Source organism: Pholcus phalangioides, unplaced genomic scaffold, assembly GCF_987345545.1.
Source record: "Pholcus phalangioides strain wild (caught in Gottingen) unplaced genomic scaffold, Ppha-v1.0 ptg000010l_1, whole genome shotgun sequence".
Lineage (NCBI taxonomy): Eukaryota > Metazoa > Arthropoda > Arachnida > Araneae > Pholcidae > Pholcus > Pholcus phalangioides.
Window position 1 is genome coordinate 15087520 of NW_028301603.1, and position 17377 is coordinate 15104896.

Consider the following 17377-nt stretch of genomic DNA (forward strand, 5'->3'; position numbering starts at 1 on the left):
CAGATATGGCATTCATGTTGCAAGGGGTTATATAGTGATTCAAATAAGAATATTAACTTTTTAAACGGACACCGTATGCTCAAAAACCCAATTACAAAGTTGTAATTGGGTCATCTCTTCTGATGCCAACAAAACCGTTTTATCCGCATTTAACATTGTTTTTCTGTTGGTTGTCTTCAAATAAATGTTACTGTCAATCATTGTCAATAAAGTGACACTGTATGTATACATACATTCATATCGAAACCTTATAATTATTGACAATACAAGCTTATGACAAGGGCTCTGATTTTTATGTCCTAAAGAAGAAACATAGTAGCTAATAACTTATCAGCAACAACATTTCATCTTTAGGTTATAAAAATCAGAGCCCTACTTATGTGAAATTGGTTACACACACACACGCAAATGTCATTGTGTTTGTTTTTGTGAAACTCTTAAAATTTTTGATATTTTAAGTGCTATAAATTTCATCTTTCCACTACTCAGATCCTTATGCTTGGCTTTGAAATATCCTGCCAACCAATCAAAAATCAATCAAATCTCTATTTTAATGTTACTTAAATAGGGGAAAAATTGTGAAAAAAATATTTTATGCATTTTGTTTGAAATTAAATTTTTTTGGTCAGTCTCTTAATAAATTTCTTCATGGCCCCCTTATCAGCCGCCATGGCTCCCCTTTTGCGATATTTTCTTCCATGGCCCTCCTGGAATATCCTGGGGCCATATGGTTCCTGGTTGAGAACCACTGGTCTAGGGCACTCGCTCGGCAAGTGAGAGGACGTGGGTTTGATTTTCCCGCAAGGGCAGTTGAATTTTTCTTGATACACTTTGAGCTTTGAGATCCACTGGATTACTCTGTCATAAAGGGAAGCTCTTTTCAACTAGAGTAGAGCTTCAAACTCTCATTCCAATGATAAAACAAGAACAAACGTTCTTGTTTTACCATCGGAGACAAGTACTCTAATTACTACTTGGATTGGTTTTTTTTCCTGTCTGTCAGATGTATCTAATTTTGGAAAGTCTAAAGCTGGATTCACCATGTCATAATATTTGGCAGTTGTATTTTTCTTTTTCAGATAAAGTGATCAATGAGTTCACAACACTGTTGTATCAATCTTGTTTGATATCTTCACCATTATTTTTTCATAATGTCTTGTAATAATAATGTGATATTGACATTTTTAATTACCTATATTTTATGTCACTTGTTTGCATTTGTAATGTAATTTAATGGCACACATATCAATGTCATAATCCAGGCATCTTCAACCTGTTGCTTGAGAGCATCACAGTGCTCCCCTGAAATACCCAGAGTGCTCGGGCTCGATTTCGTGTTTGCGAGCACTTGATCAACATTCCAATTAAACACCTTAGTGAAATAAAAAAAGTTAAATAAAATTTGAGGATTGAAAATCGTCATTTCATACATTTGAATGTTAAACTTGCCGTAAGAGTGCTCTTTTGGTGATGGGTACAGGCAGTGCTCGTAAATAAAAAAAGATTGAAGACCCCTGTCATAATCAATTAGTTTAAAAATAATCTGTAAACGTGCATATATGAAAAAGATAGACTCACCGTTAGACAAAGATAGACTTACTCGGTGCTATGAGCTGATGTCAGATTGAAATCTGTAATTTAACTAAACTAGTGGTGCAGTGAAACCTGGATATAATGATATTCTGTGTACCAAGAAAAATATTGTAGAGGGGATTGTTATATCTAGAGGCAACATTATCATCATGTGCCATCAAATTTATGTTGCTGTTGGCATCTTTTCTAAATCAGCATTGTTAGCACCAAAAAAAACCCAAAAAAAAACGCTTTCGATTACTTTTTGGTCACAAAAAAATTTAATTGATTTGTTGATAGAATTCAGTTATGCATTGTCCCTGTAATGGGGTTTATCATAACACACTTTGGTGTATCATACAGAAAGTAGTGATACTGAAAACTTCAAAACTTCATCAACACTTTTGATGATCAGTTGGTACCAAAGACCGATATTTTTAGACATACTAGAAAGAATTGAAATATGTGACAAGTTTAAAAATATCATTATAGAGGGGTTTATAGAGTAAAGGATATTGTTATATCGAAAGGAGTTCAACACTGGACTATAGGCAATTCTAAACAACAATTGAAAAATATCATTGTAGAGGGATTTATCATTATATTGAGCATCCTTGTAGCAAGGTTTCACTGTATTTATATAATTTTGTGTGGAATAATTTTTTCCACATTTTTTCCACAACATATATTATTAACAACAACTCATATTATTTTTTAAGTTGCCTGATAGGTCTCTTCCCTTGCAGCTTTTGCTTGATAACATAAACAGTAGAACCTAAATTATCTGACATAATTGTGACAATCCCATGGTGGTAGATCAAGATTTCCAGATATTTGGATGTGCATCAATGTACAACATCTATACTAATTTTAATTGACTAAACATTTGATAGACTTTTTGACAATTTGGTAATTGTCAAGTCTACAATGCTTTGTAGCTTTTTCACAAACTTTTTCTAACAACATTATTTCTGATGAGCTGCAATATTCCTGCTGCTCCAACCAAGCAACTTTCAAAAAATAAAACTTTGTTGTTTCTTATGTCTCTAGTATCTCTGTCGGTGCCACGGCTAGACTAAAATTTGTTTTTACTGACTTTAGCTCCATTCTAATGGTGTCTTTTTGTTTCTCCTAAAAATTTCCACCCCCCCCCCAAAGTTTATTTATTTGCTTTTCTTTCTACGTTTATATTTTCCATTAGTATGAAATTTTTTTTACTACAATGTTAATGTTGCCCCGTTGTTAAAGAAACAAACATTGTTAACAGATTTCTTGATAAACAAGGGTTGTATAATCAAGGTTCTTCTGTAATTGTGTGCTCAGTGAATGAGTATTAGCTCTAATATTTTCCACTGTTTTGTAAAAGTGTGTTTTTCTTTTTCCCTAAGTGAAATACTTTAGTGAAAAATATAAGAAATGTATGTGGGAATTTTATATATGGTGGTGATTACTGTGTTTATAAAAAAAAATTTTAATTGTAGTTTAATTTTTCATTATAAAAATAATTGTATTTTGTGTTCTAATTTCAGGGGCCAACAGCAATCTGGTAAAGGCAGTACTTCCACCAAAGTCAGTAAGAACTAAATTTGCATTCTGAATTATACACAACTATTTTTTTTTTTTTAATTTACTGGCTTATTTGGCTCTAAAAAACCCATAATAATCTTTGTGGATGTGTTTTTAAAGCATCGTCGTTATTAAAAGAAAAGCGATCAAATTTTTTTGTTCTTAGGAAAAGTTTGTGGTTATGTTTCTGCGTGGAACTTTTTAATTTGAAATTGTTTTATTATTTTTAATATAATTTCGTTTAAATTTTGTGACTATTGAAATTTGAGCAAGTGAGATTTGAATTGTATAGCATCACAGAAATTCAAATTCCAAATTTGAGGCATTCACAATTAATGCGAGACAAGATTTGATGCTTCCAACAGCCCCCCCCCCTTTCCTTTTAACCTTTTATAGAGGCAATCCAGAGATATCTTGGGTTCTTGAAGCTCTCTCAAAACAGCAGTCTATATCTCGGGCTCTTAAACCTCTCAAAATGACAACCTCGAGCCCACATACTGTTGAATGTTTTCTTCTCCTGATAACATGTGCTCCTTTCCCCTCCGCTTTTCTGTCAATCACCTGCCAGTGGGAAGAGTCAGCTTTTGTTCCAAGTCCTGATAGCAGAAGGGGAGAGGGGATGTTTTTCTTTCTCCTGTGGGATAGTATAGTATAGTATTATAATAGTTTGTTTTCTTGTGTTTTTTTATTTCATGTTGGAGTGGGGGGAAGCATTTATCAGCTTGCAATCTGAAAAATAATTCTTCTTGAAAGTAGGTAGCAGTTTCTAGAAGTTTTAGTGATTTCCAATGTGGCAGTTATTGTGCTGATTGGAAAAATTTTGAAAACCCCTTAAAGGGTTATTGCTTGTTTTTTTGTCATGTTTCCACCAAAGTTTTTGAGGAATGGAAGAGAAGAGGATGGCTGTTGTAGATGAAAGCCTTTGTACACGAAACATGATGGGTTTTTGTACGAGTTTACCGCTTGCCAAAGCAGTAGCACAAGATTAATAACTCGGTTGTTGCATATTAGCATGAATCTTCATAATATTACTTTTATGAAGCTGATGTGTAACGGCTGGTGTCATTTGTCCATGTTTATGAGATAGAAGTAATGTTGTGTTTACATTTTAGGTGTGTGAAAGCCTCTACCTGCATAGGGATATGTTTACAAGGATATGCTTTGCATATCCTTGATTTTATGAGCTTATTTTCGATTTTCGGAATTTCTCTTTTATCCCATAACATCTGAAGTTTAATTCAGAATTCAAGAATTGGTTATTTACTTCACCAAACACCAACTCTGGCCATATTGCTGAATTGCACTTTACTGCCATTAACGAGTTGGATTAGAAATGAAGGTGTTGGCTATCGGTAGTCGCCTCAAACTTGTTAGGGAGAATATCTTGTTATCTATATTCTCTCCCTGGTTCCAACCTAGGATCTTAAGGCAACCTTCACTGTGATCTACGAGTATCTTATCACCACGCCACTCCGGCATTGAGAGTTGGCTATCTGGGAATTTGTATACAGTGTTGAGATATACAGCATTTATTACTAATTTAACTATCATTTATTATCTATCATGTGTATGACAACTAGCTTGTTTCAAAGCATTATTACTCATCCAGTTGCATTGCTGCTAAATTATGTCTCTTGACCCTTAAATCAGTGTTGCCCCGGTGAGCAATGGAATTGTCCGGGGGGGGGGGGGGAAGCAATAAAAGCTGCAGGTATAACAGGATCCTATGGGTACTCTTGAGTTTGAGGGGCGATGAAACAAAGTTTGGGAAGCTATGCCTTGAATAGTTTTTTTTTTTTGAGCTGATAATTTTTTTTATAGTTAATGGCACATATATATAACGCCCGAAAAATCATTTGAAAAATCTATCTTGAATTGTACTGTTTCTACAGGGCCTTAAAGTGACCATATAAAGCCTTAAAAATCACCTGAAATGAATGTATTGAAATAATATTACATTGCAAATATATAACTACCTTCTTTGTGATTCAAACTATAATAAGAAAAAAAATCAGGTTGTTAACTTCATGGTCAAAAAAAAAGAAAGAAATGCAGACAAAACATTTTGACAAATTAGCGAAATCACGGACACACATGCTCTGCAACAAAGAGTTGTTGTTAATTGGGACTTCTCTACCAGCAAATTTAAAATATAAAATGAAAAGAATACGACCTCACCTTATGTGCAAGGGTGGTTCTGAATTTTTATCTTCAAACTGGCTGCAGTGGTAAATGTCTAAAGGACCCTTTGCATATATATACAAAGCTATACATTTAAGGGTTCATCCCGTGTAAAAGTGATTATTATTATTATTATTTTTTTTTTTTGCTTTTTTTACAAAAAAAACATAAGGGCTTTATTAAGTGATTTATAAGTATACTTTAACCTATTCGCTTCTGAATCAGCTGTTTTAAATTAATTTCACTTGAGTTTTTGCAGCAGTTGAATTACACTGGGGAACATTTTCTTCATTTTCTGTTACATGAGATTTTTCAACTGATCTAAGTTATTTTTCTTATTACTGATTTCAAATCTGAAATCTCTCTCTCTGCAAAGCTCTAGTTTTTATGCAGTTTGATATTATATACTAATACGTAGCCAAAGGTCCCCAGGCTTTTGACTAATGACTTACACTAGCTTAGTTGCAGTTTAGTTGTACTACTACATAGATTCACTAGTGTGTCAATTTATCAGTCTGTAGCATCAGTTTTATAAATTTACTCCCGTTGCTACTAAAGGGCAGCACTTTTTCCAGCATGTAGGGCGGGATGTCAGGAAGACGACCACAGTACACTTCAGTTCCAGATGTGATAAGGAAATGGCATATTCTTCTTTCTCTTTAGTGTTATTTTTAGTGTCAGTTTTTTAAACAGAGCACACAAGTGCATTTTGTGGAGATCATTTCAAATCTTATTCATGGCATCTAGTAGATGTAGATATTCAATAGCCCTAATGCATTTTGTTATGTATGTGGCTGCTGTACACTTGTTCGTCAAAGACGCAATATTTCATTGTTTGTAAAGCGTTCGTATACAGTCTATTCTGAAATTGGGACTTGGGACCAAGACAAGACCCTCATATTGTGTTTCATAATTGTGAGTAAATGCTTTATGACAGGTAAAAAGGAAAATGAAACGATGTGCCTCTTTCAAAGTTACCAAATTTTAAAGTTGGGGGGGGGGGCAGCAAAATAATGTTTGCCCCGAGTGACAAAAATCCTAGTTACATTGCAACATGAGTGTAAAGCTTCATTTCCTGTTTAGTCACCTTGATCAATTCCCTAGGAATCTTCAGGCTGTAAATGATAAACAGGGAGAGCACTTTCATCAAGATTTCAAGACGATGAAAGAGCACTATCAAAATCGCTGGGACAAAAATATGATAGTGGACTACTGCTAAAACATCAGATGATACTGCCCTCATAAAGTCAACAAACGCAAGTGAAGCACAAGTTCTTGCCTGCAAAGTGCCAGAGAAATTATAATCAGAAAAAACAAATTCTATTTTGAAAAAAATCTAAAGCTTACAGGGAAAAACAGAATTCAGATTTGAAATCAGCATACACGAATTAGGTTATATCAAGTGTTTGTATAAATGCAACAAAAATTTTGTTCCCGAGTGTTATTTGTGTGGAGGGGAGAAGTAATTCATTTCTTCAATGAATTAGGAATCAAAACGATATAGCACATTTGAACATGAAGAAAAAGTGGGAATAAAACACTTGATATTCATTGTTAATATTCAAATAGCTCCATGAGAAGAACAAGAAATAATTCTTTCTTTTTTTTTGTCTCTCAGTATGTGGGAATGGTTTTCTTTATTTCAAGCTTGTGACTAAAATTTGAAATGAGATAAATGCACAGTTTAACATGCAAAGCCAGATTAAGATCAAAGACACGCATCTGAGAAATCGAACAATATGTGTGTTGTATGAGGATATCTACTGATGGTTTACACATGTTCCAACAATAACAGTGTGTTAGCCCAAATTTACATCATACGTCTACTCAATGAAGAACTTCCATTTTCCACACTGCAGTGGCAGTTAAGATGAATTATTTTCTTATAATGCAAAAACAATTATTGAATTGTAAACTAAGATACATTTTTTAAGTGTTGAAATTGCCTAGGATATTTATAATCATTCAGAAAAATTTTGATTTTTTATGGCCCCCTATGTTCTTAGAACAATAAGATTTGCAAATGTGATAATTTTTTCACCTGATCTAACATAAATGTGACTAGGGTTCTTTTTTTTCGGTATATTGGGTGTAAATATATTTTATTTTGACTAGTCTCACTTTTAAGACTAAACGCTCGTGTTTCATGTTATGCAGTTATTCAGATTATTAAATTTCTTAAATTTCTTTCTGTAGGCTGTGCTTACACCTCAAGAACGGCTTAAGAGAAGAATGCAAGTTGCTTTGAATCGACAATGTGAGTTGCATTTCTAATATTTATATTTGGCAATTAGTCATCCATAACATATTCTGAATTTCGTTTTTTTTTCTTGCATTTTGTTCAAAAATATTTGCTAGATTCTTCTATGTGTTGTAAAATGTTCACAATTACATTCTCTGTGCTTGTATCAATTAAAATCTCCAGTTTCTCCCTCTCCATTTTTTTGAACTCGTTTCAAATTTAATAATGTTTTGGTTCAACTTAAACTGCCGCAATTTACAAACTAGTCCTTTTGTCAGAAGCAATGTCATTTCTTTAAATGTTTTTCCGATCTGCAAACTGATTGTTCGAGTTTGTAAGAATAAGAGTTGATATTGTGCAATATCTTTGCATTTTTAATACAGATATATTTTCTTTCACTTTGTCTTTTGGAACATGTCTAAACTTTGCACCGTTATTTAGATAAGGCTGATAAGAGAGCAAGAATGGAAAAATCTGAAAAGCAGATGCAAGAGCAAATGGTAACTTTCTTTTCAGTAGTTGAAAACATTGTCAAACTTATTTGATATACAGTGGTATCTTTGCTTGTGATTAATAAAATTTATGAGCGAAAATTATTTTTTATGCGTGTGCTTCAAATTAGAAGCAAATATTTGACTTGAGTGCAAAACATGAGAGAAAACTGATTTACACACAAAAACTCTGGTGTTTCGAAAAAAGAATTGAAACTTCAGACTGTATTATACAAGCAAAATTTCTTCAATTTTTTTATAGGATACACAGTGCTGTGCATTCTATACAGAACAGAACAAAAGTGCATCATGTTAATTGATTTTGTTTGAGTATAGGTATTTTAAAAGTTTGGAATGAATTCGGGGGTCTTCTCGTTATTTTATTTAGCAATGTTTGATTTTAGATGCAAAATTTTCATGATAAGAGTAGGTTTCATCTACAAATTTATTTTGTGCGTAAGAGATACCACTGTATGTGTTTATTTGTTAACTTTATTTCATATGGAAATATTCCAACTTCTATGTCATTTAGCAATTGGAAACAGACATGAGTTACAATGCATTCAAAATCGTTAAAGTATTTAATTTTTTTCAAGTTTATTCAAATGTTTAGATTTCTCTGCCAATTACACAAGTCTCATCAAGTAATTAGCAAGTGTCCCTTTTGATGCATCAAACAATAGGAAAAAAAGTTCACTTTTCTGAAGTGAAAGCATGAGAATAATGATTCCTCCGCTGTTTTTAAAAAATCAAAGCTTGGAAATGTACGTTATGTTTCAATTCAGGAGTTAAGGTTTTGTGTTCCATAGTGTGCTTGAGCCAATAACATGAAGGCCCTAGATCTCTTCACAGAATGCTATTTCAGCATCTAGTAACATAAAAATAATGAATCTTGATTGTCTTCTCATGAAAGCTCAAAGGTTGACGTCACCCCCTGGTTAACACCTTCTGCTTTAATTGAATACAGCGATAAATATACTGTAAACATGTATGGCTGCAAGCTTTTGACTATGTGCGAATCATTTGCAGTAATTAAATTATTTATTTTCATAGGATCGAGCTGAAGAACTGAGGGAAATGGCCATCAAATTACGTCAGCGGTGAGTGAACTAAAATATTTTGTGAGTCTTCATCTGAACATGCTGGATTCTATGATTTTTTTTCTTCTGTTTGGCATTAGACATGTTTCTTTATTAAGATACAATACTTGTATATCTTCATTGCGTGTTTTAAGAAAATTGAATCATTTTCAAACTGAAATGATTTAATTAAAAAAAAACTTGCAAGAACACTGCAATTTGTCAAAACCGATATTGCTGAAAAACTTGTGCAAGGATTATATCCCGATGTGAGGCATTTTATTGCACCTAATTTTCAAAATATATTTATGAAAAGTGCAGGTCTTGGAACATTTCACAGTTCAGCTGTAATTACGGCCATTGTATAGTTTGGGTCCTGCTTCTGGCCTAATTAGCATCTCAAAAATGTCAGAATATTGACTTGGTGTAAAATTAAAGTGTTCATGTTGTATTGAATCAGATATAATTATCAGCCAAATTGATTGAAAGTATCAGATGGAGTTCTAAATTGGATTCCTTGACCATATACAGTCGACACTCATTATAACAACCCTGTGTTATAGTGACCAGTAGTATAAGTCCCGAATGCTTTCTTAGAATGATTGATATATGTGTTACTTTTCGATATAATGACCCTCACAATATAACGTCTGTTTTCAACAGGATGAGGTGGGGTCACTATATCAAGGAATCGACTCTATTTATTTTTATTTATTTACAACCACAGAAGACATGCAACACTTACACTGGAAAAGTAATAATAAAAAAATGTAATAGTCAGTAGGGAAATCACTTACAGGGGCAGGTCAAAATCTTCAATAGCAGAAGCAAATCCTGCATATGTGGCGCATACATATTCTGATGGCAGACTGTTCCATTTTCTCGCAATACAGCATCTGCACCCTTCGAAAAAAAAAATCTCTTCTGGGCCATTGCTATGTTGGTATTCTTATTTGGAAATGATACCTACGTATACGTTCACTCTTTTATGATCTCTAAGAAAGGTTCTCTCAATGGTAGATAAACTGTTTGGTGGACTAGTTTGTAATGCATCTTCAGATCTGAAGCAATTCTACACCATTCCAGAGAGTGCAAATCCAGAAACTCAAGTCTCTCGCAATAAGACCAGCCACTCGTGCTAGCTATTTGTTTGGTAAAAGACCTCTGTGTCTTTTTGAGGAGCTTTATGCAGTACTCAATTTTGTAAGGGTTCCATACTTGTGAACAGAACTCTGGTAAACGTACACACAGAAACCATATGAAAACGTATGGGCATTTAAGTTGCAGTATGCCATACATAACACGCAAACAGTGCCATAATGATGTTCAGTAAATCCAGATGCTGCTCATTACAATACCTAAATCCATGCATGTATCTAGTTGCAACATTTCATTACTTAGCTGATAATATTCAGGATTGGTGCGTCTACCCAAATGCATTGATCTGCTTTTTAATATTGATATAGGGAGTTTATACTGACAACTCTACTGGAAAAGTGTTGGCATGCAATTTTTAGGCCCCTGGTATTTTCTACTGGAGAGAATAACTTCACATCAGCGAGTTACAATAGAGGGATGGGTGACACAGTCTGTGGTATCTTAAGTATATGAAGTACATAGATCGGGCCCAAAACTGATCTCTGGATAACTCTGCTTGGCACCTGACATTTTTTGGACATGATGCTCGCTACGCAAACCTGATGAACCCTCTCTGATAGCAGAACCTGAATCATCCTTACAATTTTATCAGGAACACCCATGCCAGCTAGCTTCCTCAATAGTAACAATCTTTCTACTTTGTCAAATGTCTTCTGAAAATCGATGTAAATAACATCAATCTCTTGTCCTGAATTAATAGCACTCGCCCATATACCATAGCAAATGAACTGCTGCATTGATAAAAAGTGGCCAGGAATGAAGCCAAATTGAACTGAGGGTATTAGGCCCATCTTAATGGCAAATGGAAGTAATATAAATAGAGCACTTTTTCCTAAAACGTTATGTTTATGATATTTCAGAGAAAGAGAAAGAAGACATCGCATGAGAGGTTATGAATATGCATCAGATGAAGATTCAGGTCATTTTAGGCATCATTCCAAGTCCCAAGAAGATGAACTGATGCATTTGGACCTTGATAGCAAGAAAAGACACCGTAGGAGTAACAGTAGCAGCAGTGATGACTCTGCAGATCGCATCTCGTCAAAACGATCAGCTGAGAAGCTAGTTCGTGATCCCAGTCCTTCCACTTCACGAGTCTCTCAGAGGAATACAGTGCAAGAAAGAAGTGCCCATACCTCAGCGGAAAGCAGAGGGAGAAGTGCACGAAGCCCACCTCGTTCGTCACAGAGAAGTCCCACAAAAAGATACAGGTCAAGATCAAGAAGTCCAGCTAGAAATGGCGTGACTCGGGGAAACAGAGATGATGGCCACAGTAGAAAATCTTCAGATACGTCTCGATCTTCATCACATAGGTGAATTTTTCTTGCTCATTCTCATCTCTATGAATGCACCAATTCTGTCTTTGTTGTTTTTGTAATGTGTATATAAAATTATTATTTTTTTACTATTTTAGAGAGATATATATATGGTAGTCAGACAGTTTAGGTGTCATAAACTCTCATACCTCGTTTCAGTGTACAATTACTTAATTGGGTGGAGCCTTTTTCCTAAAACATCGAAACAGTTTGTTCATTTTAATGACCATAACTCCCCATCCGCTCCCGTAATGTCTGGGACCCCTCAAGGATCTATACGCTCCCTGTTACTTTTCTTAATTTACATCAATGACCTCCCAGAATTCCTCAACTGCACCACTAGATTATTTGCTGCTGACTGTGTAATTTACTGTATCATTCACCATGAATCTGATCAAGAACTTCTCCAAAATAACTTGGCTTCCATCGCAGACTGGTGTTCTTTATGGCAAATGCCAATCAATGTCTCAAAAATGGTTCACATGAAAGTTACCCGTAAGTTACTTCCTCTTGAATACTCACACTCCATCAATAATTTAAAGTTATCCCAAGTTTCTCAAATCAAATACCTTGGTGTCATAATCTCAGCGACCTACGTTGGGACAAACATGTTGACAACATTTACCAGAAATGTCTAAACAAACTTTTCTTCCTCCCCACCACAACTTTAAACACTCCACTCTGGATATCAGACGTTTCTGTTACCAAACTTATATGGACCTGATATATGAACCTGAAAGCACATGCAGAGTCATTGAAACACTAATTCTCACACGCTAAAAGAAAACAAAAAAACCAAAGCCATATACCCAAATTCCAAGAAATCATGGTAACATTCTTCTTCGACTGGAAGCCAGATCCACACAGAATACCTTGGCCGAGGTGCTAACAAATTTAGGCCAGCAATGCAGGATTTCAAATCGGTTGCATAACCTCCAGATTTTGTTATGGCCATTCCTCAACCACCTCATTGGGCATTTTGCCTGTTGTGGCCTTTTATTTGTATTTTAAATTAATAGTGTTGGTTTGCAATTAATTGCAGGCTATTGTTATTAGGCTGACCGTATTTCATAACAAAAAATAAACTGGGAAAAATATGGAATATCAATTTTCAACTCAATTTCTTCAGAAAGTTATTTTTAGGTTTAAGAAAAATATCTTGTATTTTGATTAAAATATTTTCAAATAAATGATGACAAAATATATTTATTTTGCCTTTTTTTTTGTTTTCAATTACAGGCGAGAACAACGATCAAGGTCTCCATCTTCCAGACGATATTCTTCGAGACCCTTGGTAGATTATTGAAGTGGATTATTTCTTTTAAAGCTAGACAAATTCATTTTTTCGACACCCCCTTTTTTTTTACTCCCTATGTATTTCAAAGAAAACATTCATGGTTATGGTACATCTCTTCCATATTCCAGCTGTGCTATAGCAAAGAATGTGCCGCTTTCGAAAAGACACACTAACCATGATTATAAAATATATATGTCCTGTTTGTATGAATCTATCTTCAGTACTATCGTATCTATGCAAATATTGTGATATGAATTTACGATTATGTCACCACTTCTTTTAATTAATACAGACGTAGGGAAAAATGTTTTTTTATCCCCATATTCTCTGGCTTTCAATTCATGTCCGATTCGAGGGTTAAAAAATTTTGGCTTTTTTATGCTTTCAAATTTATGTTCAGAAAAATTTTTCCTCCAGCATAATTGCACAATTAATATATATGGCTAATGTGAAGTCCTACCTCCTGTTAAATTTTGCTATGCCCAAGTCATACTGGGGAAGGGCCGGAATGGCCGATCAGGCAGAGATTAATTGATTCTAAAATTTTATTCATACAGAAATCCTTTTTATCAATCAGATTGTATCACTCTCTCCAGAAAGCATGTATCACAAATGATGTGTTCACAAAATTATTCAAGCATTTCTTTTCGTGTTTTATTTTGTGTGCATAGTAGGCTTACTATTAGAATTGCGACTAAGTTATTTTTGATTCAATGAATATATTAAATGTATGCCTCATTTCCTATCAGTGAACGAGTAGATTAACTTCCCGGAACCAGTTACTACTATAAGCTGCTGTTTTCATCCTTTTTCAACTTGATGCATATTGTGGAGGTAATTTCTAATATCTGGCGTTATAAATTGTCTGGCATTCCAGAAATGATATTTTAGTAACATAAGCTATTATTGGCTGTTAAAAAAATTCTGTGGCACACCAGAAACTATTTTAATCGGATTAGCTGTTATTGCTGTCAAAATTTTTATGGCACATAAGAAGCAGTATTCTGATCGAATCAGCTGTTGGCTGTCAGAAATTTGGTGGCACATAAAACGATATTCTGATTGAATTAGCCATTATTGGCTATCGAAAATTCTGTTTCACCCCAAAAAATTGTATTCGGACTGAATTAGCTGTTATTGTCGATTTCTGTTGCATGCCAGTGCACGATTTCTGTTGTCTAAAATTCTGTTGCACGCCAGAAACATTATTTTGATCGGATTAGCTGTTTTATTGGCTGTTAAAAATTTGATGGCACATAAGAGGCAGTATTCTGATCGAATCAGCTGTTGGCTGTCAAATTCTAATTTCAAAAATTCTGTGGCCTGCCGGAAACAGTATTCTAATCGGATTAGCTGTCATTGGCTGTTGACAATTTTAATTTAGAAAATTCTGTGGCACATCAGACACAATATTTTTGATCAGATTAGCTGTTATTGGCTGTTGAAAATTCTTTGGTAGACCAGTGATAATATTCTGATCAAATTAGCTGTTATTTGCTGATGAAAATTCTTTAGTACCAGAAACAGTATCATAATTTGGCTGTCATCATGTTTTATCAGCTATGACTACACACTTTAGCTTCAGGGCCGCAAAAATATAGAGTACCCAAGACTTTTGCATGCGTGAGATACTTTATAAAAGTGGTTTTTCAACTGTTCCCATACATTGAAAGTCTTGAGTGACTTTTTTTTCTGCACCCACCATAGTTAGTTTTGACTGTGAAATACTGTGATCACACAGATTCTAAAATTGCAGCTGTCTGAAAGGTTGCAGATTTCTTTAAGACACATCTGGTACACTGTTTCTTTAAAATGCTACTGTTAAGACAGTTACTCAGTTAAAAATAACAATCTCTGTAGGAAAATCTCATTGAAAACGACTGTCTGAAACTAATTTGCTAATCTAGTATTGTTGTATTGAGAAATTTTAATTTATGAGTGAACTTTTTCTACGTTTGCAGAAATATCTCTGAACCCACCTTTCCTTTTTTGGAGCTAATCATCCATAACATCGATAGATTTATACTCTGTCTCCAAACGGTACTTTATGCTGGAAAATAAATCGTGAAATTCCGAAACTACTGATTCTCTCTATTCAGATTTTTTTTCTAACTATCATGTCTTTTTCCTTGATCCCGATAAGTGACTTATTAGGACTTTTACTATGAATCACTCCTGTATATGTCTTTCCCCTAGCTTTGCACTTTTCAGTGTCACTATAATCAAGTAACGCAATAATCGTTTTTTGTTTAGTTGTGGTGGTATTTGACCAAATCACATTTTTATATATGCAAATGTCAACTTCAAAAAGGAAAAGCAATATTTAAATGTATTTGTGATTTTCGTAGCTTTTGATGTTGCGAGTTCACTTCAGACTCGAAGGCAGTTACTATATATGTAGGGGGGGGGATTTGAATGGCAAAAGGAATGAATCTGTGATAAGTAGATTGATAATTGAATCGATGGTCTCGATAACAATAACTACTATCATGTTTATTGACACGGCGAATCAATAATAAACCTGTCCAGTGTATACTATTTATGGCAAAACTGCTGCAGTATAATAATGGTTTTTAATGTACAACTATAAAGAGTCCTCTGTAAGAAAAACAATTGAGCGTTAATTTTGCATTGTAGATTTTTTTTCCTTCAAACATTAATTTTTCTTGTATTAGTTATACACTGGTGTTTTTTTTAAGTGGAATCTTAACTGGTGCTAATTTCTTATTTGCTAGATGACAGTTTCATTATCACACATGAATCCTATGCAAATACATTCGAATGTGTACTCTGTGTAATAGATATTTATGTATTGATCCATTGTCAAATAAAATCGACATTATAAATTTTTGTACTGTACTATTGTTCAATTGTTTGAGATGAAAATAATATACATTTTCGGAAAGAGACGAGTCTGTCATCAGAAATGCCTTTACTGAGCGCAACAAGCTATTAATTAATTAATGCACATTATAGTAGGAAGGTTGTTGTGGCATGTAAAGTAAAATAGATTGTTTGCGTCTGTGGTGTAATTGTAGCGCACTTGCCCAGTATTCAAGAGGACCCGGATTTGATTCCTGGAGGCAGAGCCATTATTAATTGTAATAATGTAATTTTACAAAATTCAGAAATTATTAATAATTAGCCTGGTCCCCCTGTTGACACTTTATCGTGGCTCGAATCGTATTGAACAGAAATAAATTTTTGTCATACTTTTGAATCACTTCATCTCTTTATCAAATATACGTTGCAATTCGATAATTTTTGGAATTTTTCATTGCTGTTTAATTAATGTAAATTAATAGAAGTAAAGGAATCCAGTACTGGAGTTCCGCGAGGATCCGGGTTCGAACCCCACCGTCACCGCAGTGGTAGTCGGCTGAAGTTGGTTTCCGGTGGTTCCCAACTTTGAGTCGCAAATGCGAGCCGATCTCCCCATTAAAAAGTCTCGCCACAGAGAGCAACAGGCCTACATCGATTAATTATTCAATCATTACACTTCACTCATAGTTAGAAAAACTGGTGGAAGATAGCAGCACTACATATAACAAGCATTACACAGAAACTTCACATCAGGTTTCACTACAAGTGCACGCACATTCCAGCATGTAATAATTCGTTAGAGGTTCCGCAAAGGAATATGGACGAGGTGCATGTCTGGGTTTAGTAGTAGTACTGGAGTTCCATGACCCCCAATAAGGGTGGGGCTGATAGGCAGGATCGAGCATCATGGGCCCCGAGCCAAAAGATTTTTTGGAGGCCCAACCTAAAAAATTCTCGAAAAATTCAATCACGTCTCGTTTTTCTGAGGCACTTCTCTTGCGGTCCTTAGGGCACGGCCCGGAAGGAGGAAGGCTCGCGTTAAGACGGCACTGCCTAAGGTTCTCACCAGACGTCCTCTTTTTTTAAATTTTAAATCTGGTAACCCTATCTGAAGACCACATAATCCGTATTTTCACTTGTTCGATCATACATATTGTCCGAATTTTTTTGTGAAAAAAAAGAAATAATTTTTTCCACTTACAATCGATTATTGCAAATGTGAGAATTCTGTTACCGAAATTTTCGTCTCAAAAAAATGTTATGCTAAAAAATAAAAAGAACTTGCTGTCCTTCTTTTTTTTCATCATTGCATGAGTTGCCTGAAATTTCGAGATTAGATGGCAGCACCAACAGTATTTAAATCAAGTCTCAGAACCTCTGTCGTCTGCTTCTTTCCAGGTTCCTTGTTTTGGACGTCTCCTTGCGTCCTGAAAAGATTACTGAACTGGCAGTTTGAACTTCCAGTTCTGTTTGTGAGCTTAGCTTGTAGGGAACCAAACAAACCATCTGTCGTCTGCTCATTAAGAGGTTCTTTGTTTTGGACGTCTCCTTAAGCTCAAATAAAATAGCTGAACTTTTAGTTCAAATTTTCAGTTCAGTTTATGAGCTTTGTTCGTTATGAACTAAGCAGAATAAACAATATAGTTTTTTTA

General features: G+C 34.6%; 1 protein-coding gene across 1 annotated transcript in view; it reads left to right on the top strand.

Annotated features, from left to right (window-relative positions):
• The window catches only part of LOC149080982 (uncharacterized), a 35258-nt gene extending 19506 nt beyond the window's left edge, over positions 1 to 15752 (top strand). The window contains exons 14-19 of the mRNA XM_089237704.1: positions 3102 to 3141; positions 7516 to 7576; positions 8003 to 8061; positions 9106 to 9152; positions 11150 to 11602; positions 12845 to 15752. Of these exons, the coding sequence (XP_089093830.1) occupies positions 3102 to 3141; positions 7516 to 7576; positions 8003 to 8061; positions 9106 to 9152; positions 11150 to 11602; positions 12845 to 12911 (727 nt within the window). The 3' untranslated portion in view covers positions 12912 to 15752. The remainder of the gene's footprint in view (positions 1 to 3101; positions 3142 to 7515; positions 7577 to 8002; positions 8062 to 9105; positions 9153 to 11149; positions 11603 to 12844) is intronic.
• The last annotated feature ends 1625 nt before the right edge of the window (positions 15753 to 17377 follow it).